The 23,416-nt window shown below is 39.3% G+C and overlaps 1 protein-coding gene across 2 annotated transcripts in view; it reads left to right on the top strand.

The window, feature by feature from the left end:
* Positions 1-28: 28 nt before the first annotated feature.
* WDR19 (WD repeat domain 19) overlaps positions 29-23,416 on the top strand; it is a 107,423-nt gene continuing 84,035 nt past the window's right edge. For both annotated transcript variants that reach the window (XM_040624959.1, XM_008701408.2), the window contains exons 1-4: positions 29-45; positions 3,287-3,378; positions 3,677-3,742; positions 6,636-6,761. In XM_040624959.1, the coding sequence (XP_040480893.1) occupies positions 40-45; positions 3,287-3,378; positions 3,677-3,742; positions 6,636-6,761 (290 nt within the window). In that variant the 5' untranslated portion in view covers positions 29-39. The remainder of the gene's footprint in view (positions 46-3,286; positions 3,379-3,676; positions 3,743-6,635; positions 6,762-23,416) is intronic.

The raw sequence follows: 23,416 nt of genomic DNA, 5'->3' as shown, positions 1-23,416 counted from the left end.
TGCGCATTTGCCAGATCGCGCGGCCGCTGGAGCCTTGAGATGAAGGTAAATAACTTAGGGGGCGGGAAAACGCGACCACTGGCTTTTAGCTCGAGGAGCCACTTTGAGGATAGGGGCCTGTGTCCCCCTCCGTCCTCCAGAGTGCGTTAGGAATGGGGAAGAGAGCTGGGTGAGCGGGGAGGGGGAAAGCGGGGGCGAAGTTGAGGGAAGGAGGGGAAAGGAAAGAAAATTGGAGAGGCGGAGAGGGAGGCCTCATTTCTGGGACCGCGCACGGAGTTGAAGCGGTGCGAGCAGAGGCAACCCGGACGCGGCCTGAAATGAACAGTCTGGGTCAGAGAAGACCTCGAACTTCGCACCGCGGAAAGAACGGTATGCTTGGAGGGTCGCAGTGAAGTTGACTGGATTGGGTGTCACGAGCTGCTGCTTTTCCTGCAGCTGAACCCCTGGCAAGCTGCGCGACTGCTCAGTAATTAAAAAGAGTGAAAATCTTAAAGAATAATGTCAGATTGTATAGCTTGTGACTACTCTAATGTACAAATCACTCAGTGGCTAGTGTACATAATTCACGGAGAAATCTGCACTTGCACGCGCAGGTCTTCCTCTGCATGCACCGTTCCTGCGCTTGGGCTTCTGGTGAATCCCATCCCCGGTCACTAGCTACAGCTCATTTCAAAACCCTTCTGCTTTACTACAGCAATAGCCCTCTGCCCTGACCTGGCAAAGAAATGGATAGTTCAATTTAAAAATTAATTAATTCTTAATGATTCCTCGTGGCTGTTAGCGTGGAAATTGGAATTGACCGGTAATCATAAATTTCTAAAGCGCTTCACAATTTATGAAGTATCAAAACGGAGGAGATAATTATTCTTGGTTTACAATTAAGAATTTTGTGCTAGAGGCAATTTGAGCGACTTGTTTTAAGCCCTACAGCTAATATGTAAAAAGCGAAGTCCAAACCTTGGTTTTCTGGTTGTGAAGCTAGCACTTTTTCACTATACCATATATGGTGCACGTAAATGTAGTTCCAGTGAGGAAAAAGACGCAACATCACAGCCCGAAGAGGTCTACCATGAAGCTAATGAAGTTTAAGGATCCCTCACTTGCTTGAGGGGGTTCCTCGGCCACGTGGTCAAAAAAATTGCAAAAGATGCCTTTATTGCTTCTTTCCCCCCTTCAAGGTGTTTTCAGACTCCACAAAACGTGGGTGCACTTGTGTTTATTGACCACTCCTGTTTTCAATAGAGGTGGATTTCATCTACTTAACATACCAAATGCTGATTGATTGGTGTTTAATTTTTTAAAAAAAGGTTTATTTAGTTTTAGAGAGCCAACATGCGTGAGCAGGGGGAGGGGCAAAGAAGGAGGGGAGAGAAATGCTCAAGCACACTCACAGCTGACCGCCTGGCTCAATTTCAGAATCCTGAGAGCGTCACCTGAGCGGAAATCAAGAGCCTGACGCTTGGCCAGCTGTGCCACGTAGGCGCCCCTTGGTGTTTAATTTCAAGCATTGAATGAGTTTTGTGTGGCCCCTCAGATTGTCAAGCCTCCTGTGGGCGTATCTAAACTTCATATGCCTAGACGTGGTCTAATTTGACTTAATATTAAAATCTGTATTTTTTCATTCAAGCTTTATGTTCTTTTTTTTTTTTTTAAGATTTTATTTATTTATTCGACGGAGATAGAGACAGCCAGCGAGAGAGGGAACACAAGCAGGGGGAGTGGGAGAGGAAGAAGTAGGCTCATAGCAGAGGAGCCTGATGTGGGGTTCGATCCCATAACGCCGGGATCACGCCCTGAGCCGAAGGCAGACGCTTAACCGCTGTGCCACCCAGGCGCCCCTCAAGCTCTATGTTCTTAATTGTTCTAGATCAGTATTGTTTGATATAAATCTACTGTGAGCCAATGTAATTTAAAATTTTTAGTAGCCACATTAAAATGCTTTAAAAGAAAAAGGTGAGATTAATTTAAATAATTTATTTTATCCAGCATATCCAAAATATTATTTCCATATGTAATCAATATAAAAAATTATCAGTGAGATAGTTTACATTTTTTATATTCCTCGAAATGCATATGTATCTACATTTACAACACATCTAAATTCGGGCTACCTACATTTCAAGCCCTCAATAAAATTTCAAGTCCAGCTGTGTTTTGTGGCTTCCATATTAGATAACCCAGTTCTTGACTGAAAAGAAAGGCTTTTCAGTTGATATGCTGTTCACCCAATTGCTAAATTAAGTACTTAATGATTGAGTAAATATAACTAATGGGTAAAGGAAGAAAATTTTGAATGAAGTAGTTTGTATTTTTATCATAGTTTAGATTTTTTAAATGGTAGTTTTGTTAAGTTTAATCTAAGAAATCCATGCTACTCCCCAGTGTTTATAGCAGCCATGTCCCCAGTAGCCAAACTGTGGAAAGAGCCCAGACGTCCATCGACAGATGAATGGATAAAGAAGAGTTGGTATATATATATACAATGGAATATTAGTCATCAAAAAGAATGAAATCTTGCCATTTGCAACAACATGGATGGAGCTAGAGGGTATCACGCTAAGCAGAATAAGTCAATCAGAGAAAGACAATTATATGATTTCACTCATTTGTGGAATTTAAGAAAACAGAGGATCATGGGGAAGAGAGGGAATAAAAGGAAAACAAGACAAAATAAGAGAGGGGGCAAACCATAAGAGACTCTTAACCATAGGAAACAAACAGGTTTGCTGGAGGGGTGGGGGGTGAGGGGATGGGGTCACTGGGTGATGGAAATTAAGGAGGGCATGTGATGTAATGAGCACTGCGTATGCTATAAGACCGGTGAATCACTGACTTCTATCTCTGAAACTAATAATAAAATATATGTTAATTAACTGAATTTAACTAAAAATTTTTAAAAAATCCATGCTACTGATTATTAGCTAAATTCAAGTTTAAATTATTTTACTCTTTAACATATAAAACTAAAATTATAATTTTTATAGAATATTCAAAACCATTTAAGACCAAAATTTATAATAAATGCTTGCCTGTGTATTAAGGTCCATACTTCATACAAAGTTTGTTGTTTGTCCATACAAACAACCAGATTGTAGAATTTGGTTGATTGGTTGGTTGGTTGATCCGATTATTTTGTCTGTTACATTGTTGACTTTTTCTGGATAAGCTCCAACAGTAAGCCGTTACCATCTTGAACCCTACTGTTTTCATGATCATGTTGTGGTATCTTTGACCAACCCTTAAACTATATGTTTTGAAAATATCAAAATTACGTTTATCTTTTTAGCGTATTTTCTCACTGCTAGAAAAGACTTGGCTTGGCGCACCGATACAGTTCACCTGGCAAAAAACATCAGGAAACTACCTTGCAGTAACAGGGTAAGAAATCAGTGAATGTTTTAAGTAAATCATCCTGACTTCAAATGGTTGTACACCTGCATAACCACACCATTTATTTAGTAGACGTTCTTGTGTGATGGCTGTATAGTGGGAAAAATAATACATTCACCTCCATTAACATCACAGTTGATAATCTTTCTCTGGTAATAACCTAGATAGAGATTATGCAGCTGTCATGAGAGAACTCGGAAATCACTTGGATGGCAGCTTAATTTTTTAACGTACATTTATAAAAAGACACATTTAAATTATATATTTGTGTTCTAATTGTTTTTAGAGCTGATCATATTGTGAAAATCTTTGATCGCCATGGTCAAAAAAGAAGTGAAATTAACTTACCTGGGTAAGTACAGAGGTGGGTCAAAAACTTTTTCAAGCTTTCTTCCTAAAAGGTAAAAAGTATTGCCTTAAAGCTGTAATCAGATAGGATTTTACAACTCGTATTTAATCTGTGTCTCTTCTTTTGCTTTCTTCATTGGCAAAGGGATTTGTTTTTTTGTTTTGTTTTTTAAGGTTTATTTACTAATTTTTAGAGACAGAGCATAAGCAGGAGGGGCAGAGGGGAAAGCAGAGAGAATCCCAGGCCAACTCTGTGCTCGGCACAGAGCCCCGTGTGGAGCTCCATCCCACAAACCCTGAGATCATGACCTGAGCCAAAACCAACTGACTGTGCCACGCAGGCTCCCCAGGGGTTTGTTTTTTTATACATGAGTTGTTAGTGAAATACATAGTCATATAGCATATGAGTTAGAGTTGATATTTATAACCTCCATACATCCGCAGGGAAGCCTTAAGGTACAATTATAAATGAGTCCATATGAAAGATTCTTATTTAATTATAAACAAGTCTTACTTTGTGTATAGGCAGAAAAGATAAGCCCATATCACCGTATTATTTCCTCTCATAAATTGTTGGAAAATAGTTACTTTCAACATACATTTTAAAGTTTGTTTTTTTAAGATTTCATTTATTTGTCGGAGAGAGTGCACACAAGCAGGGGGAGCAAGGAAGCAGAAAGAGAAGCCGAGCAAAGAGCCCAGTTCAGGACTGGATCCCAGGACCCTGGGATTATGACCTGAGCTGAAGGCAGATGCTTAACCAACTGAGCCACCCAGGCATCCCTACGTCATTGTTAAACTTTTTTGTTTTTTTTTCTTAAGAGAGAGTGTGTGCGTGCATGTGAGCAGGGCGGCTGGTGGGGAGGCAGAGGGAGAGGGAGAGAGAATCCTAAGCAGGCTCCGTGCTCAGTGCAGAGCCCCATGTAGGGCTCAATCTCATGACCCTGAGCTGAAATCAGGAGATGGATGCTTAAGCGACTGAGCCACCCAGGTGCCCCTTGACATGCTTTTTACAGAACAAAGCCTATCCTTTCCAGGAAGTCATTCCAGATTACACAAAACATAACTTAAGCATTTTTAAAAAAGATTTCTTTCTTTATTTTAGAGAGAGGGAGTGCGAGCACATGTGCAAGGACAGAGGGAGAGGGAGAGAGAGTCTTAAGCCGATTCTGCACCAACTTGGGGCTCCATCCCATGACCCTGAGATCACAACCTGAGCTGAAACCAAGAGTCAGATGCTTAACCAACTGTGCCACCCAGGCGCCCCATAACATAAGCATTTTTGATAATTCTGTGTAATCATTACCTTTATTAGTTATTTTATTGATAGTCTTAGTGGTTTTAAGGTATCCAGAGTCGCTCACCTGAATGGTCTTACGGTGCCATGCTTTTTAAATTCATGTCTGCTTTCTGTAGTTTATTGCCACCATCTTTGCAAATCAGGTTGTCTTACTTCTCTAAGTCTCTAACAGCCTTTCCCACCTCCTGCTCTGCCCCGCCTACCCAATGCCGCCATTTTGGCATTTCCCATCGCTTTCTTAATTGTTGCTTGTTTTCTGTATTTTGGGAAACAGAAGTCAAGATAGTTGTAATTATGTTTAAAAATAAGAAGGCACTTAGTAGAGAACTTCTTTGAGTAAACTGTATGAAGTTTTTTAAATCGTCTCTGTGACTTCTATTTTGGTTACACAATGGCTGTATTTTTTTTTAACCTCTGAATTCCTTTGCTGTGTTTATCATAGTTGAATTCAACTGACAGAGGATCTCCAGATAAATAAAATACCATATGTATTGTCTCTAATTGTTAGATGATTTTATCAAAAATTTGAAAGCATCCCTCTTCCACACTCCCCAAATCTCTGAAAATACTGGAAAAAATTAAGATCCCAAAACATTTTTTAACACTTTGAAAAATAAAATGACCAAAGTAACTCCCAACTGTCTTAACTGTAAATCTGAGTATGGCTTAGCCAATATCCCAGAACAGTCTCAAAATGAAAAATAGCATCAGATAGTAAAAAGGTAAACCTCAAGTAAGTTTTTGATTTATAATAAATACTTTGAAATAATTTTAAACAACAACATATGTAAAAAGCATTTCCTGTTTATAACTATTTTGTCATTTTAATGGAATCACTCTTATTCTGATATAAAATGAAAATAACATTTCTTACCGCTTCAAAATCTAGTTTTTCCATTATTTACAATCCCACATCTACCCAACCAAGATCTGTTTTATACACAATTTATCTGGATATAACTTCATTTTTTATCAGTACCTTCTTTTTCTCTCTGTAAACTTGAAATAACCTTTCCACACTTGGTCACATGAATTACCTCTTAATTCCAGGTGTGATTCCTTTGTAGAGATGCTTGCTGAGTTTGTTTTACCAAAAGGTCACGTTCTTTACAGGATCTAAGAAAATGTGCTAGCTTACTAGGTGTGATTATATGTAATGTGGTATATATAAATGATACTTAAAATAAAATTTAAAATTTTCCCATCCCCTCAACAACAATAAAAGATTTAACTTAGTGGGGCACCTGGGTGGCTCAGTTGGTTAAGCATCTGACTCTTGGTTTCAGCTCAGGTCATGATCTCAAGGTCGAGGGATGGAGCCCCACATCAGGCTCCACACTCAGCTCGGAGTCTGCTTAAGATTTTCTCTCCCTTTGCCCTCCCCCAACCCACTTGCACACTCTCTCTCTCTTAAAAAAAAGAATTAGTATTATCTAAGCAGTGAATAGTGAGTTGTATTTCTCACTTTAGAAAGTTTATGACCTACTCAAAATAGATTGAGTGGTCTTATTGTAGATGAAAATTACAAATAGATATTTAAATTTCTTTTCCTACTTTAAGAAGATATATAGTAATATTTTGCTTTCTTTTTTAAAAGTAACTGTGTTGCTATGGATTGGGATAAAGATGGAGATATCCTAGCAGTGATTGCTGAGAAATCTAGTTGCATTCATCTGTGGGATGCCAACACAAATAAAACCAGCCAATTAGACAGTGGTATGAGGTAAGAATAACTTTTTTATTTTAAATCTTCACTTACAAATATGGTTATTTGTAGGTTTGATGCTAACAGTGCTTAACTGCTGTCATTATAAAGATGCAATTTGTGAGTTATTTTCCTATGAAAGAAAGGTTTTTTTATTATTACATATAATCCTATTGATTTTGCCCAATTAATTAGAATATAATTGTTACGATTGTAAAATATAAATAGCTTCTTAGAAAGTTGCTTTCAGTGGAACAAAACATCTGGAAAAAATCTGGAAATGGGATTGGCCTCAGGCAATCCCCACTAGGGCTTCTAGTGATGCAGTCAAGACCCTTTCTCCATCTCTGAGCTCCTCCTTTCTCTGTACTGACTTTATTCTAAGTCAGACTCTCTCCATGGCTGCTGACAACTCTTGGCTTATATCATTCTTCACAGCAAGTTACAACAAAGAGAAGAGCATATCCCCATCATATCACCAGTGTCCACGCAGTTACTCAAAAGGTCTCTGAGTAGGGTAGGCAGGGCCATGGGATTGAAAATCCCAGCGGATGAAGAGTGGGATCAAGGGTAGGACAGTTCCCAAATGGAAAATGTACTGGGCAAACAGAATAAATTACAAATCTCTGCTAAAAGAGAAACCACTTTAACATATGGAATAGAAAAACTTATTTACAACTAAAACTTGGCAGTTCAGCCTTGAACGAGTTGCTTTACCTCTGTCTAAACCTCAAACTCTTCATCTATATGGAATGTGTGTAAGAATAATATCTGCCTCATGGTATCATGGGACATGCAGATAGGCCACACACATACTGTAGCGTTAGACTATAAATTTCCAGTTTCCCAGGGAGTAACAACCCAGAGTTAGCAAGGTGGCCATGCAGAACAGGACCAGAGGTAACCTTAGCATCGTTTTCCTTAACCCTCCAAATTGACACATGAGGCATGCATTCATAGGTGATATCGTCCACCCATCATAAAGTCTTGCTAGGTTTGAGAACCTTTATTTCTTGCTCAGTCCTTTTACACTTTGGGTATGCATCACTTTTTAGAAAGGTTTTACATACTCTGTTCTTCAATTCAAGAGAATATTTATAAAGATCAAGTACTGGTTCTTGAACCAAATTCAGCATCAGTGAGAACACATTCTCATCTGGAGAAAAATGCATAATTAATCCAAGATGTTTCAAACTGGTATATGTCTGCCTCTGGTATCTATCTTCCCACAGATCCATTTCCTCACATCATCTCAGAGTTGTTGTGACATTTAATTGTGTGTCATGACCAGGCATGAAATCAAGAACTGAATGAATGGTAGATGTTATTGTAATTATCAGGGTAGAACAATTAAATATTAGTTGATATTAATATTTAATGTCTAAAAGACTTGTGTATATATAAAGGTATACCCACTACTATTTGTTTTTTATTTAAAGGTCATTCAAATATACTAAGATACTTAAAATTTTGAATATCAGTTTTTCTTAAATATATTCATTTTGCAAACAAATTTCCTTGAAAAATTTAAATTCCATTTACAAATTTAATTGGAATTTATTCTTTTGAGCACTTCGAACATCTTGAATAATACACAAAACATATTCAGATATAATCATTGCAAAACTTACTACAATGTCACTTAACTATCTTAAATAACTATGTTAACACAACAGGTTGAATTTATTAATTTTTACTAAATGTATTTTTATAACTTCTTAGAATTATAGTGGTACTTCCCCTGATGCCACCTAGGCTTAGAGGAGTTACGTCCCTGGGGTACAGCAGTCTTCCCAGAGAAAACTCCAAATACAACATCTCATTCATCACCCAGTTGATTTGTGTTTGGATCATTGGACATGGTTGCTTCTCCCAAGGCCATTCAGACCTGAGTCATCCTACTCAGCCTCTTTTCTAATTGATTTTCAGTTGTCGTATCAGACTTTTGAAAGCCTGCGCCTTCCACATAGGTTGCATTTTTTTTTGTAGCCACATGCATTTCCTTAAAATAATATATTCTTCAAGTTTAACTTAGCCAAAAAGACATGTGATTACTATATGTTGTCCTGATCTGCTAGCCTTGTTGGAACTTATGTGTGCCTTAGTATCTTATTATAATTTGTAGAGCCTTCTAGAGGCCTTATCTCTGAAGAAAGGAAAGATGGAGTCTGTTCAGCTGGCTCTTCTTTTGAGGATATTTGGTTACTTGATCTTCTTGGGACATACTGTTCAACTCTTTTTCTAGTTGGTGGTTATGTGACTGTCAGTAATGATAAACTACTGAATGGACTGTTGCTATGCTACTCTTATTAAATGTGACTGCTGTTGCTGATCAGACTTTGTGCTTCTCACACGGTTCCTCCTCTCTGTGGTGCTATTTAACTTGCTCACAATTCTTTCTCTTCATGTTTTCTGAAAAGCAGACTCCCAAACAGGGTTGAGTGTGTGAGATTTATTACAGAAAATGCCTGTGAGGAAACATAGAGAGGGCAGGTTAGAAGAGCCATCAGACCACAGTGCATGTCTGACCCTTGTAAAGGGGAGAGGGAAGGAAGAAACATTGGGTAGAAACATCTTATACTGTAGCCCAGTTCTAAGAAAGTTCAGCTAGGCCTCTGAGGAGACTTTAAGCCAAAGTTACCCATCAGTGGAATCCTATGTCTCCCAGGAATGGGCCTTAACAGTATCCCTGCCCACTCAGTTACTGTCTGGCAGCAGCCTGTGGGAAGGCATGGCCCCAGCATGTCAAGGTGATGGATTCCAGTGGGGGCCTTTGTCAGTTACACTCTCCATAGCTGGAGATCTGAGAGGCATAGTCTCATGGCTGTCACACCTGCTTAAACAGATAGAGAAACAAGCATATTGATTATTTGTTTGTTTATTTATTTTTATGCTGTGTTAGTCACCATACAATACATCATTAGTTTTTGATGTAGCATTCCATGATTCATTGTTTGCGTATAACACCCAGTGCTCCATGCAATACGTGCCCTCCTTAATACCCTTCACCGGGCTGGCCCATCCCCCCACCCCCCTCCCCTCTAAAACCCTCAGTTTGTTTCCTGGAGTTCATAGTCTCTTGTGGTTCATTTTCCCCTTCTGTTTACCCCCTTCATTGTTCCCTGCCTTCTCCTAATGATCTCCCTGCTATTATGTAGCACAAATGAGTGAAACCATATGAAAATTGTCTTTCTCTGCTTGACTTACTTCACTTAGCATAATCTCCCCCAGTCCCATCCATGTTGATGCAAATGTTTAGTAATCATTCTTTCTGATGGCTGCGTAGTATTCCATTGTATATATGGACCACATCTTCTTTATCCATTTGTCTGTTGAAGGGCATCTTGGCTCCTTCCACAGTTTGGCTATTGTGGACAGTGCTGCTATGAACATTGGGATGCATATGGCCCTTCTTTTCACTACGTCTATATCTTTGGGGTAAATACCCAGTAGTGCAAATGCTGGGTCATAGAGTAGCTCTATTATTAACTTTTTGAGGAACCTCCACACTGTTTTCCAAGTGGCTGTACCAACTTGCATTCCCACCATAAGTGTAAGAGGGATCCCCTTTCTCCACATGCTCTCCAGCATTTGTTGTTTCTTGCCTTGTCCATTTTTGCCATTCTAACTGCTGTAAGGTGGTATCTCAATGTGGTTTTGATTTGAATTTCCCTGATGGCTAATGATGTTGAACATTTTTTCATGTGTCTGTTAGCCGTTCTTATGTCTTCATTGGAAAAGTGTCTGTTCATATCTTCTGCCCATTTTTTGATTTGATTATTTGTTTCTTGGGTATTGAGTTTGAGAAGTTCTTTATAGATCTTGGATACTAGCCTTTTATCCGTAGTGTCATTTGCAAATATCTTCTCCCATTCCATGGGTTACCTCTTTGTTTTGTTGACTGTTACCTTTGCTCTGCAGAAGCTTGTTATCTTGATGAAGTCCCAAAAGTTCATTTTTGCTTTTGTTTCCCTTGCCTTTGGAGATATGTCATGAAAGAAGTTGCTGTGGCCGATGTCGAAGAGGTTACAGCCTATGCTCTCCTCTATGATTTTGATGGATTCCTGTCTCACGTCGAGGTCTTTCATTCATTTGGAGTTTATCTTTGTGTATGGTGTGAGAGAGGGTCAAGTTTCATTCTTCTGTATATAGCTGTCCAATTTTCCCAGCACCATTTATTGAAAAGACTGTCTTTTTTTCCATTGGATGTTTTTTCCTACTTTGTCAAAGATTAGTTGACCATAGAGTTGAGGGTCCATTTTTGGAATCTGTATTCTATTCCATTGGCCTATGTGTCTGTTTTTGTGCCAGTACCATGCTGTCTTGGTGATCACAGCTTTGTAGTATAGCTTGAAATCAGGCAAAATGATGCCCCCACCTTTGTTTTTCTTTTTCAACATTTCCTTGGCGATTCGGGGTCTTTCTGATCCCACACAAATTTTAGGATTGTTTGTTCCAGCACTTTAAAAAAGATTGGGATGGCGTTGAAAATGTAGATTGCTCTGGGTAACATAGACATTTTTACTATGTTTATTCTTCTGATCCATGAGCATGGAATGTTTTTCCATCGTTTTGTATCTTCTTCAAAGTCTTTCATCAGTGTTCTGTAGTTTCTAGAGTATAGATCCTTTACCTCTCTGGTTAAGTTTATTCCAAAATATCTTATGGTTTTTGGGGCTATTGTAAATGGAATCGATTCCCTAATTTCTCTTTCTTCAGTCTCATTGTTAGTGTATAGAAATGCAGCTGATTTCTGTGCATTGATTTTGTATCCTGCCAAGTTACTGAATTGTTGTATGAGTTCTAGTAGTTTGGGGGTGGAGTCTTTTGGGTTTTCCACATAAAGTATCATGTCATCTGTGAAGAGAGAGAGTTTGACGTCTTCTTTGCCAATTTGAATACCTTTTATTTTTTGTTGTCTGATTGCTGTTGCAAGGACTTCTAGTACTATGTTGAATAACAGTGGTGAGAGTGGGCATCCTTGTCATGTTCCTGATCTTAAGGGAAAGGCTCTCAGCTTTTCCCCATTGAGAATGATATTCTCTGTAGGCTTTTCATAGATGGTTTTTATGAAATTGAAGAAGGTACCCTCTGTTCCTACACTCTGAAGGGTTTTAATCAGGAAAGCATGCTGTATTTTGTCAAATGCTTTTTCTGAGAGAACCATATGATTCTTGTCTCTTCTCTTATTAATGTGTTCTATCACACTGATTGATTTGCTAATGTTGAACCACCCTTGCATCCCAGGGGTGAATCCCACTTGGTCGTGGTGGATAATCCTTTTAATGTATTGTTGGATCCTATTAGCTAGGATCTTGTTGAGAATTTTGGTGTTCATATTTGTCAGGAATATGGGTCTGTAATTCTCCTTTTTGATGGGGTCTTTGCCTGGTTTGGGGATCAAGGTAATGCTGGCCTCATAGAATGAGTTTGGTTGCTTTCCTTCGGTTTCTATTTTTTGAAACAGCATCAGGAGAAAAGATATTATTTCTTCTTTAAATGTTTGGTAGAATTCCCCAGGGAATCCATCAGACCCCAGACTCTTGTTTTTTGGGAGGTTTTTGATCACTGCTTCAATCTCTTCAGTGGTTATTGGTCTATTTAGATTGTCAGTTTCTTCCTGTTTCAGTCTTGGTAGTTTACAGGTTTCCAGGAAGACATTCATTTCTTCCAGGTTGCTTAATTTATTGGCATATAGTTGTTGATAATAGTCTCTTATGATTGTTTCTGTTTCCTTGGTGTTAATCGTTATCTCCCCTTTCATTCATAATTTTATTAATTTGGGTCCTTTCTCTATTCTTTTGAATAAGTCTGGCCAGTGGCTTATTGATCTTATTAATTCTTTCAGAGAACCAGCTTCTAGTTTTGTTGACCTGCTCTACTGTATTTCTGGTTTCTAATTCATTGATCTGTGCTCTAATCTTAATCAGTTGTCTTTTCATGTGTGGCATAGGCCTGTTCTTTTGTTCCATCTCCAGCTGTTTAAGGTGTGAGTATAAGTATATACGTGAGTATAAGGACTGCATTTTAGAGTTTTCTGTTCTTTTGAGTGAGGCTTGGATGGCTATGTTTTTCCCCCTTAGGACCACCTTTGCAGTGTCCCATAGGTTTTGGACCGATGTGTTTTCGTTCTCATTGCTTTCCATAAATTGCTTAAGTTTTTTAATTTCCTGGTTTACCCAAACATTCTTAAGCAGGATGGTCCTTAGTTTCCAAGTGTTTTGAGTTTCTTCCAATTTTTTTCTTGTGATAGAGTTCCAGTTTCAAAGCATTGTGGTCTGAGAATATGCAGGGAATAATTTCAGTCTTTTGGTGTCAGTTGAGACCTGTTTTGTGACCCAGTATATGGTCTATTCTGGAGAAAGTTCCATGTGCATTCAAAAAGAATGAATATTCTGTTGTTTTAGGGTGGAGTGTTCTGTATATATCTATGAGGTCCATCTGGTCCAGTGTGTCATTCAAAGCTCTTGTTTCTTTGTTGATTTTCTGCTTAGATGATCTGTCTGTTGCTGAGAGTGGAGTGTTGAGGTCCCCTACTATTAACGTATTATTGTTTTTATGTCTCTTTATTCTGGTTAACAGTTAGCTTATGTAGTTGGCTCCTCCCCTGTTGGGGGCATAGATATTTAAAATTGTTAGATCCTCTTGTTGGATATACCCTTGAAGAATAATATAGTGTCCTTCTGTATCTCTCACTACAGTCTTTAGTGTAAAATCTATTTTGTCTGATGTGAGAATTGCTACTTTCTTTTGAGGTCTGTTGGCATGAAAAATGGTTCTCCATCCCTTCACTTTCAGTCTGGATGTATCGTTAGGTTCAAAGTGAGTCTGTTGTAGACAACATGTGGATGGATCATATCTTTTTATCCAATCTGCAACCCTGTGTTGTTTTATGGGAGCATTTAGGCCATTCACATTGAGAGTGATTATTGAGAGATATGATTTTAATGTCATGTTGCCTGTGAAGTCCTTGTTTCTATAGATTCTCTGTAAATTTCTGTTCTGTATCACTCTTGGGGTCTTTCTACTTTTATAGAACCCCCCCTTAATATTTCTTGTAGGGCTGGCTTGGTGGTCACATATTCTTTCAGTTTCTGCCGGTCGTGAAGGTCCTTGTCTCTCCATCAATTCTGAATGACAGCCTTGTCTCTCCATCAATTCTGAATGGATCCTTGGCTGCATCTTTTTCTCACTTAGTGCTCTGAACATGTCTTGCCAGCCCTTTCTGGCTTGCCAGGTATCTGTAGATAGGTCTGATGTTATTCTGATGTTCCTCCATCTGTACATAAGGAATCTCTTCCCCCTTGCCGCTTTCAAGATTGTTTCCTTGGATCTAAGATTTGCAAATTGTACTATTATATGTCGTGGTATTGGTCTGTTCTCATTGATCTTGGGAGGGGGTCCTCTCTGCCTCTTGGACACGAATGCTTGTTTCCTTCACCAGATTAAGGAAGTTCTCAGCTACAGTTTGTTCAAATATCTCTTCTAGACCTCTCTCTTTCTCCACCCCCTCAGGGATCCCGATAATTCTCACATTGGATCATTTCATTGAGTCTGTAATCTCCCAAAGCTTTTTTTCATGAAATTGAAGTTTTTTTCCCCCATGTTACCTCTCTTTCCTTCTTTTCTATCATCTCATCCTCTAACTCGCTAATTTGTTCTTCTGCCTCGTTTACCCTGGCAGTCAGAGCATCCAATTTAGACTGCATTTCATTCATAGAATTCCTAATTTCCGCCAGATTCGTTCTCATTTCAGCCCTTAGAGATTCTGTTTTCGTTAAAATTTTTCTCAAACCTATACATCATCTTGATAATTGTTACTCTGAAATCCATTTCCGACGTCTTGGTTATATCCATATCCATTAGTTCTGTGGCAGAGGCCACAGTCTTTGTTTCTTTCCTTTGTTGGGGGTTCCTCCTCTTAGTCATTCTGATGAGGTGTGCTTATGGGGATGTACAGAGTCCAAATTATTGACCAGGACCCAAGCAAGATGCCCCTGTTTTATATGGACCTTAGGGATGTGGGCTTCTTGTTCTTTCAGCCTGTCTTCTGGGGGAGGGTCCTGCCACAGTGATACTCAGGCAACCCTGTTTGGGCAGAGTTTCCCTGCCCCCCTGGGGGGGGGATACGCTCAGTGAGACCAGTTTTTTGGTGGGCTTTTTGTTCTCTGGCGGCTTTGCATGGTGGCTTTCTGTGTCTCTTCTGAGAGTCGGAGCAGCAGTGACCATATCCAAACCCCTGTCTCAGAACAGAGAGATTGCAGTTTGCTCTTCACTGAGTTCTCCAGGCCACACTGACTCCCTTTCCGTGGTGCTGCTGAGAACCCCGCAACGTCCCGGGTTATGCGCCCCACAGCCACTCTCCCAGTCCTCGCTCCTAGGGCTGGCTCGTCTCTGCCCTTTGTGGTTCTAACACCACCAGCCGCCCCCGGTTCCCACGCGCGCTCCCGAGCTCCTGGTTTCAGTCTGGTTTCCCCACTGCTACCAGTTTGCTAGTGCGGGAGGCTTTTGCCTTCCCGGCACCCAAGCTCAGCAGCTCCCTCCCCCTTCTGTTTATCTTCCAATATCTGCATGCATACTCTCGGCTCTGCACTTCATACCTTGAGACCAAGCTCCAGAGATGTTCTGTTTGTAGAGATCCTGATGTATCTTCTACATCTCAGGCTGATTTCGTGGGTATTCAGGATGGTCTGGTAGATATCCAGCTCAATTCAGGGGACTGGTTGAAATAAGATTCCCTACTCCTCCGCCACCTTCCCCTTTCCCATATTGATCTTTTAAAAACATATACTTAATAGATGAAACCCAGCACCCTGGGTTATTAGTACTTATTAGAAGTAATTTTCTAGCTAAACATTTATTTCATTCATCTATTGTTACAACTAACTTTTCATATACTTTAAGTGAATTTTTGTCTTCTAAGTATCAGCATTCTTGAAAGCAGTGTTGCTTTCTGTAAACAATAAATGATCTATCAGTGGTTCTCAAACTTTAGCTGCATCAGAGTGCCTATTAAAACACAGAAGGCTGGGCGCCACCCCCAGAGTTTCTCATTTCCTAGGCCTGGGGTGGAATCAGAGAACTGGCATTTCTAAAGTTCCCAAGTGATGCTGTTGGTCCTGGGATTGAATTTGCAGAACCACTTTTCTATACCCATTGTGATTTCTTTCCTTGATATATAGAAGGAGTTACTTTTCCGGGAGTCTTGGTTCCATTTAGTAGGGAATTTTAATATAAAAGTTCAGCCAGTAGGTCTTAGAATGTACTTAAGAGCTGGTGGTAGGCAAGTGTGCTTTTTACCTCTTTCTTAGTGAGCTAATCTTAACAGTGACAGAAGTGAGAGAGACAGGAAGATGGCAGTGGAGTAGGAGAACTCTAGGTTCACCTCAACCCACTAATACAACTAGATAACTGTCCAATCATCCTAAACACCCCAGAAATCTGTTATTCTGTTAGAAGACTAACAGAATGAACTCCACAACTAAAGGGAGAGAAGAGGCCACAATGAAGAAGTTAAAAATTGTGGAGGTGTGGTCTAATGGAGAAACGGATCCTGGCTGCTATGGAGGGGAAGGAGCCACGGTTGCAGAGAAGGGCAGGAGAGAGAGAAGCACACAGGAGATCACAGAAGTAGAACATTTCCCCAAAGCCTTTGGGCTGGAAAATTAGAGGGGCTGAATTTCATAAATTCTTGCAACCAGAGGGTCTTAAAGCCTGGAGTTTTCAATGTCACTGGGTTTGACTAGGATAGATCCTGGAAGGCACTGCCACACTCCTGGAGAGAAGGCAGGGAAACAACCCTGAGATGTACAGTATGGAAACATCTGAAGAGAGCCCAGGGCACAAAATGGGGAGATTATTTGCTCTTCTCAGAGCATGTCTCTGAGAGGTAGTATTCACGGAGACACCTCTTCAGGAGTAAAGGAGCAGGTTGGCGCCATTTCCCTCTCCTGCCCCTCAGCATAAACACAGAGCCACCTGCAAGGGCAGTGCAGCATGGATACTGTCTGCCTAACTTGCTTATACTAAGCACTCCCTGCACTTTGGTGGAACTGCTCTTCTCAGTCATGCTTACCTCAGTCCCAGTGTGCCAGCCCCAGAAGACCAGAACAAACTCCTGCCTGCACCATGTCTCCATGGTGCTACAGGGCCTCAGTTCTGGTGGTGGTGGTGACAGGTCTCATTTCATAATCAGACCAAAGCACACCTGGTTAAAACACACCACATTTAGGTCAGGGACCAAACACTGCCCACAGCAGGCAAGGAGAGCCTCTGCAGATGACCGGCCTGAAGGACAGAACAGCCAAAACACAATAGCAGAGTGCACACAACCCACACTGGGGGCACTCCCTAAAGCACCGGGGCTGGGGCACTACATGACTTCTTCATAAGGCCGTTATGTTTGGGGGCAGGAGACATAACTGGCTTTTCTAACACACAAAAGAAGGCAGACACTAAGAAAAAATGAGAAGACAGAAAAGTTTATCCTGACTAAAAGAACAAAATAAGGCCACAGCCAAAGATCTAAGTGAAATAGATATAAGTAACATGCCTGATGGTTAATTTAAAGCAACAATCATAAAGATACTCACTGTGCTTGAGAGCACAATGGAAGACATCAGTGAGACACCACAGAGATAAAAGAGTTAAAAAAGAATCAGAGATGAAGAGTGCAATAAGTAAGATCAGAAATATGCTTGATGCAATGAACAGCAGGCTGGAAGCCCCAGAGGAACGAATTAATGACCTAGAAGACAAAGTAATGGAAAGCAATGAAGCTGAACAAAAGAAAGAAGAATTATGCAACACAAGAATAGACCTAGGGAACTCAGTGACTCTATCAAATGTAATAACATTTCCGTTATAGGAGTCCCAGAAGAAGAAAAGAGAGGAGGGGGGAAGAAAATTTATTTGAGGAAATGGTAGCTGAAAACTTTCCTAACCTGGAGAAGGAAACAGACATCCAGATCCAGGAGGCACAGAGAACTCCTATCAAAATCAACAAAATGGGCCACACCAAGACATATTGTAATTATATTTGCAAAATATAATAATAAGAAATATTCAAAGCATTAAGACAAAAGAAGTCACTAACTCAAGGGAGAACCCATAAGGCTAGCAGGAGATTTTTCAACAGAAATTTAGCAAGCCAGAAGAGAGTGACATGGTATCTCCAAAGTGCTAAATAGGAAAAATCTGCAGCCAAGAATGCTCTACCCAGCAAGGCTATCATTCAGAATAGGAGAGATTCCCAAACAAAACTAAAGGAGTTCATGACCACTAAGCCAGCCGTGCAAGAAATATTAAAAGGGACTCTTTGAGTGCAAAGGAGAAACCAAAAGTGACAGTATATAGGCAGGAAGCACAATTTGTGAAAAAAAATCAGTCAAGGGACTCACACAAAAAAAGGATACAAAATATAACATGTACCTAAAATGGGAGGAGAGGAGAAAAGAATGGGTTCAAATTTTTTTTTTTGAGAGAGAGAGCGAGAAGGAGAGATAGAGAACAGCAGGGAGGAGGGTCAGAGAGAGAGGGAGAAGCAGACTCTCCGATGAGCAGGGAGCATATGTGGGGCTCAATCCCAGGACCCTGAGATCACGACCCAAGCCAAAGGCAGACACTTAACCAACTGAGCCACCCAGTCACCCCAAGAATGGGTTCAAATTTAATCGACCATCAACTTAATATAGACTACTATTTGCAGAAGAGGTTATATACAAACCTAATGACAATATCTCAAACACCACTAATAAACCTGCAAAGAATAAAGAGAAAAAAAATCCAAATATATCACTAAAGAAAATCAGCAAACCATGAAAGAGAGAAAGGCAAGAAAGAGTCTGAGAGAATATCTCCAGGAACAACCACAAAACAAGTAATAAAATGGCAATAAATACATATGTATCAATAATTACTTTGAATGTAAATGGACTAAATCAAAAGACAATCAAAAGAATAGGCTGTCAGAATGGATAAAAATCAAGACCCATCTATGTTGCTGCATATAAGAGATTCATTTTAGACCTAAAGACACCTGCAGATTAAAAATGAGGGGGATGAAGAAACATCCTGCAAATGGATGTGAAAAGAAAGTTGGAGTAGCAATACTTACTAGACAAACTAGCTTTTAATATGAAGACTGTAAAAAAAAGACAAAGAAGGACACTATATAATAATAAAGAGATCAGGAAGATATAATAATTATAAATATGCACCCAGCATGGGAGCACCCAAATATATAAAACAATAACAAACATAAAGGAACTAATCAATAACACGATAATAGTAGGGGACTTTAATACACCACTTACATCAATGGACAGATCATCTAAACAGAAAATCAACAAGGAAACAATGGCCTTGATGACATACTGGACCAGATGGACTTAACAGATATATTCAGAATATTCCATCCTAAAACAGCAGAATACGTATTCTTCCATTCCCCCCTTTTTTTTTTGAGAGCGTGATTGAGAGAGAATCTTAATCAGGCCCCATGCTCAGCGTTTGAGCCCAATCAGGGCTCAGTCTCACAACCCCGAGATCATGACCTGAGCCGAAATCAAGAGTCAGATGCTTACCTGACTGAGCCACCCAGGCGCTCCAGAATACACATTGTATCAAGTTCATATGGAACATTCTTCAGAATAGATCACATATTAGGACACAAAACAGGCCTTAACAAATAGAAGATTGAAGTCATACCATGCGCCTCTTCTGACCACAACACTGCGAAACTAGAAGTCAACCACAAGAAAAAATCTGGAAAGACCGCAAATACGTGGAGGTTAAATAACATGCTACTAAACAATGAATGAGTCAAATAGGAAATAGGAGAAATTAAAAAGTACATGGAAACAAATGAAAATGAAAGCACAATGGCCCAAAACCTTTGGGATGCAGCATAAGCAGTCCTAAGACGGAAACATATAGCAATGCAGGCTTCAAGAAGCAAGAAAAATCTGAAATAAACAACCTAACCTTACACCTAAAGGAGCTAGAAGAAGAACAACAAATGAAGCCTGAAGCCAGCAGAAGGAAGGAAATAATAAAGATTAGAGCAGAAATAAATGATTTGGAATTAAAAAACAATAGAACAGATCAATGAAACCAGGAGCTGGTTCTGTGAAAAAAATCAATAATATTGATAAGCCTCCCGCCAGAGTTATCAAAAAAGAAAAAGGACCCAAATAAACAAAATCACAAATGAGAGAGAAAATGTAACAGCCAACACCACAGAAATACAAATAATTATAAGAGAATATTATGAAAAACAATATCCCAACAAATTGGACAACCTAGAAGAAATGGTTAAATTCCTAGAAACAAATTACCAAAACTGAAACAGGAAGAAATAGAAAACTTGAACAGACTGATAACCAGCAAAGAAATTGAGTCAGTAATCAAAAAATTCCCACCATACAAAAGTCCAGGACCAAATGGCTTCACGGGCGAATTCTACAAAACATTAAAGAAGAGTTAAAGTCTATTCTTCTCAAACTATTCCAAAAAATAGAAAAGGAGAGAAAACTTCCAAATTCATTCTATGAGGCCAGCATTACCCTGATACCAAAACCAGATAGAGATTCCATTAAAAAAGAGACCTATAGGCCAATATCCTTGATAAACATGGATGCAAAAATTCTCAGTAATATACTAGCAAACCTGATCCAACAATACATTAAAAAAATCATTCACCATAGGTGGTTGGCTGGCTCCGTCAGTGAAGCATGCAACTCTCAATCTCAGGGTCATGAGTTCAAGCCCCATACTGGGCATGGAGCCTACTTAAAAAAAAAAAATCACCACAATCAAGTGGGATTTATTCCTGGGTTGCAGGAGTGGTTCAGTATTTGCAAATCAATCAATGTGATACACCACATTAATAAAGGATAAGAACCATATGATTGTTTCAAGAGACAAAAAATCATTTGACAAAGTACAATATCCACTCATGATAAAAACCCTCAACAAAGTAGGTTTAGAGGGAACATACCTCAACATAATAAAGGCCATATATGAAAAACCCACAGCTCACATCATCTTCAATGGGGAAAAACTGAAAGCCTTTCCCCTAAAGATAGGAATGAGACAAGGATGTCCACTCTACCCACTTTTATTCATCCTACTGTAAGTCCAGCCACAGCAATCAGACAACAAAAAGAAAGAAAAGACATCCAAATCGGCAAGGAAAAAGGAAAAGTTCCACCATTTGCAGATGATACGATACTATATATAGAAAACCCAAAAGACTCCACCAAAAAACTGCTAGAATGGATACAGGAATTCAGTAAAGTCTCAGGATACAAAATCAGCATACAGAAATCTGTTGCATTTCTGTACACCAATAATGAAGCAGCAGCAGAAGAAATTAAGGAATCAATCCCACTTAACAATTGCACCAAAAACCATAAGATACCATAAGATACCTAGGAATAAATCTAACCAAAGACATGAAAGACCTCTACTCTAAAACACTGTTGAAAGAAGTTGAAGATGACACAAAGAAATGGAAAGATATTCCAGAATGCTCATGGATTGGAAGAACAAATATTGTTAAAATGTCCATACTACCCATACTACACATTTAATGCAATCCCTATCAAAATACCAACAGCATTCTTCACAGAGCTAGAACAATCCTAAAATTTATATGGAGCCACAAAAGACCCCAAATAGGCAAAACAACCTTAAAAAGAAAAGCAAAGCTGGCAGCATTACAATTCTGGACTTCAAGTTATATTACAAAGCTGTGGTGCTCAAAATAGTATGGTACTGGCACAAAAATAGGTACATAGGTCAATGGAACAATTGAAAACCCAGAAATGAACCCACAATTTTATGGTCAATTAATCTTCAACAAAGCAGGAAAGAATATCCAATGGAAAATAGACAGTCTCTTCAACAAATGGTGTGGGGAAAAGTGGATAGCCACATGCAAAAAAATGAAACTGGACCACTTTCTTATACCATACCCACACAAGATTCAAAATGAATTAAAGACCTAAATGGGAAACCTGAAAACGTAAAAATCCGAAAAGAGTGTACAGGCCGTAAATTCTCTGACATCTGCCTTTGCAACTTCTTTCTAGGTATGTCTCCTGAGGGAAGGGAAACAAAATCAAAAGTAAACTCTTAGGACTACATCAAAATAAAAAGCTTCTGCACAGTGAGGGAAACAATCAACAAAATTAAAAGGCAACCTACAGAATAGGAGAAGATACTTGCAAATGACATAGCCAATAAAGGGTTAGTATCCAAAATACATAACTTAAAAAACTCAACACCCAAAAAATGAATAATCCAATTTAAAAATGAGCAGAAGAGATACAGTTGGCCAAAAGATACATGAGAAGGTGCTCAACATCACTTGTCAGGGAACTGCAGATCAACTACGATGACCTACCTCCTCACACCTGTCAGAGTAGCTAAGATCAAAAACAAAGAAGCAATAGGTGTTGGTGAGGATGTGGAGAAAGAGGAACCCTCTTGCACTGTCGGAGGGAATGCAAACTGGTGCAGCCACTCTAGAAAGCAGTACGGAATTTCCTCAAAAAAGTAGAACAACCCTACAGTCCTTCAATTGTACTACTCTAGGTATTTACCCAAAGAATACAAAAATATGAGTTCAGAGGGATCCATGCACCCTGACGTTTACAGCAGCATTATCTACAATAGCCAAATTATGGAAACAGCCCAAGTGTCCACTGACTGATGAATGGATAAAGATGTGGCGTGCATGTATGCGTGTGTGTGTACATATGTGTGTATCTATATGTATACACGCACAGATATATACACACATATGTATACAATGGAATATTACTGAGCCATAAAAAAATCTTTCCATTTGCAACATCAGTGGAGCTAAAGTATAATGCTAAGTGAAATAAGTCAGCCAGTGAAAGACAAATACCATATGATTTTAGTCTTATGTGGAATTTAAGAAACAAAACAAAGAAGCAAAGGAGAAAAAAAAGGCAAACCAAGAAACACTCTTAACTAGAGAACAAACTAATGGTTACGAGAAGGGAGGTGATGGGGGAGGAAGAGGTAGGTGAGATAGGTGATGGGGATTAAGGAGTGCCGTTGTGGTGATGAGCACTGGGTGATGTGTGGAAGTGTTGAATCACTATATTGCACACCTGAGACTAATTATACTGTATGTTAACTAGTTGGAATTTAAATAAAAACCTTAAAAAGTGACAGAGCTGGAAAAGATATGTCCTATTTAAGGTGATGAATTCCCAGTGATGTTTCCAATTTAATATATTGTTACAGGACCCTACTTATAAATTTATTTTCTAAAATTTTTTTGAGGGGGGGATCCTGAGGGAGAGAGAGAGATCTTAAGCAGACTCCCCGCCCAGTGTGGAGCCCAATGCGGGGCTCAGTCTCACAACCCTGAGATCATGACCTGAGCCATAATCAAGAGTTGGACGCTTAACCAACTAAGCCACCCAGGCGCCCTGGAACCTACTTTTTTTTTTAAAGCATGTGGTGTCATTATCCATTAAGAATCTTCCAGGTTTACAACTATTATTAGACTGACTAAACTATCTCATCATGAGTCATTTTATGAAATTTGAGGTTCCATCATGACTGAAGTGGAGTTTGTATTTATTACATATGTATTTTCGGTCTAACTGACCATAAGATCATCTTAACAG

Source organism: Ursus maritimus, unplaced genomic scaffold (genome assembly GCF_017311325.1).
Source record: "Ursus maritimus isolate PB19 unplaced genomic scaffold, ASM1731132v1 scaffold_8, whole genome shotgun sequence".
Taxonomy (NCBI): domain Eukaryota; kingdom Metazoa; phylum Chordata; class Mammalia; order Carnivora; family Ursidae; genus Ursus; species Ursus maritimus.
Note: the sequence above shows the minus strand (reverse complement) of the source record. Positions and strands in the feature narration are given on the sequence as shown.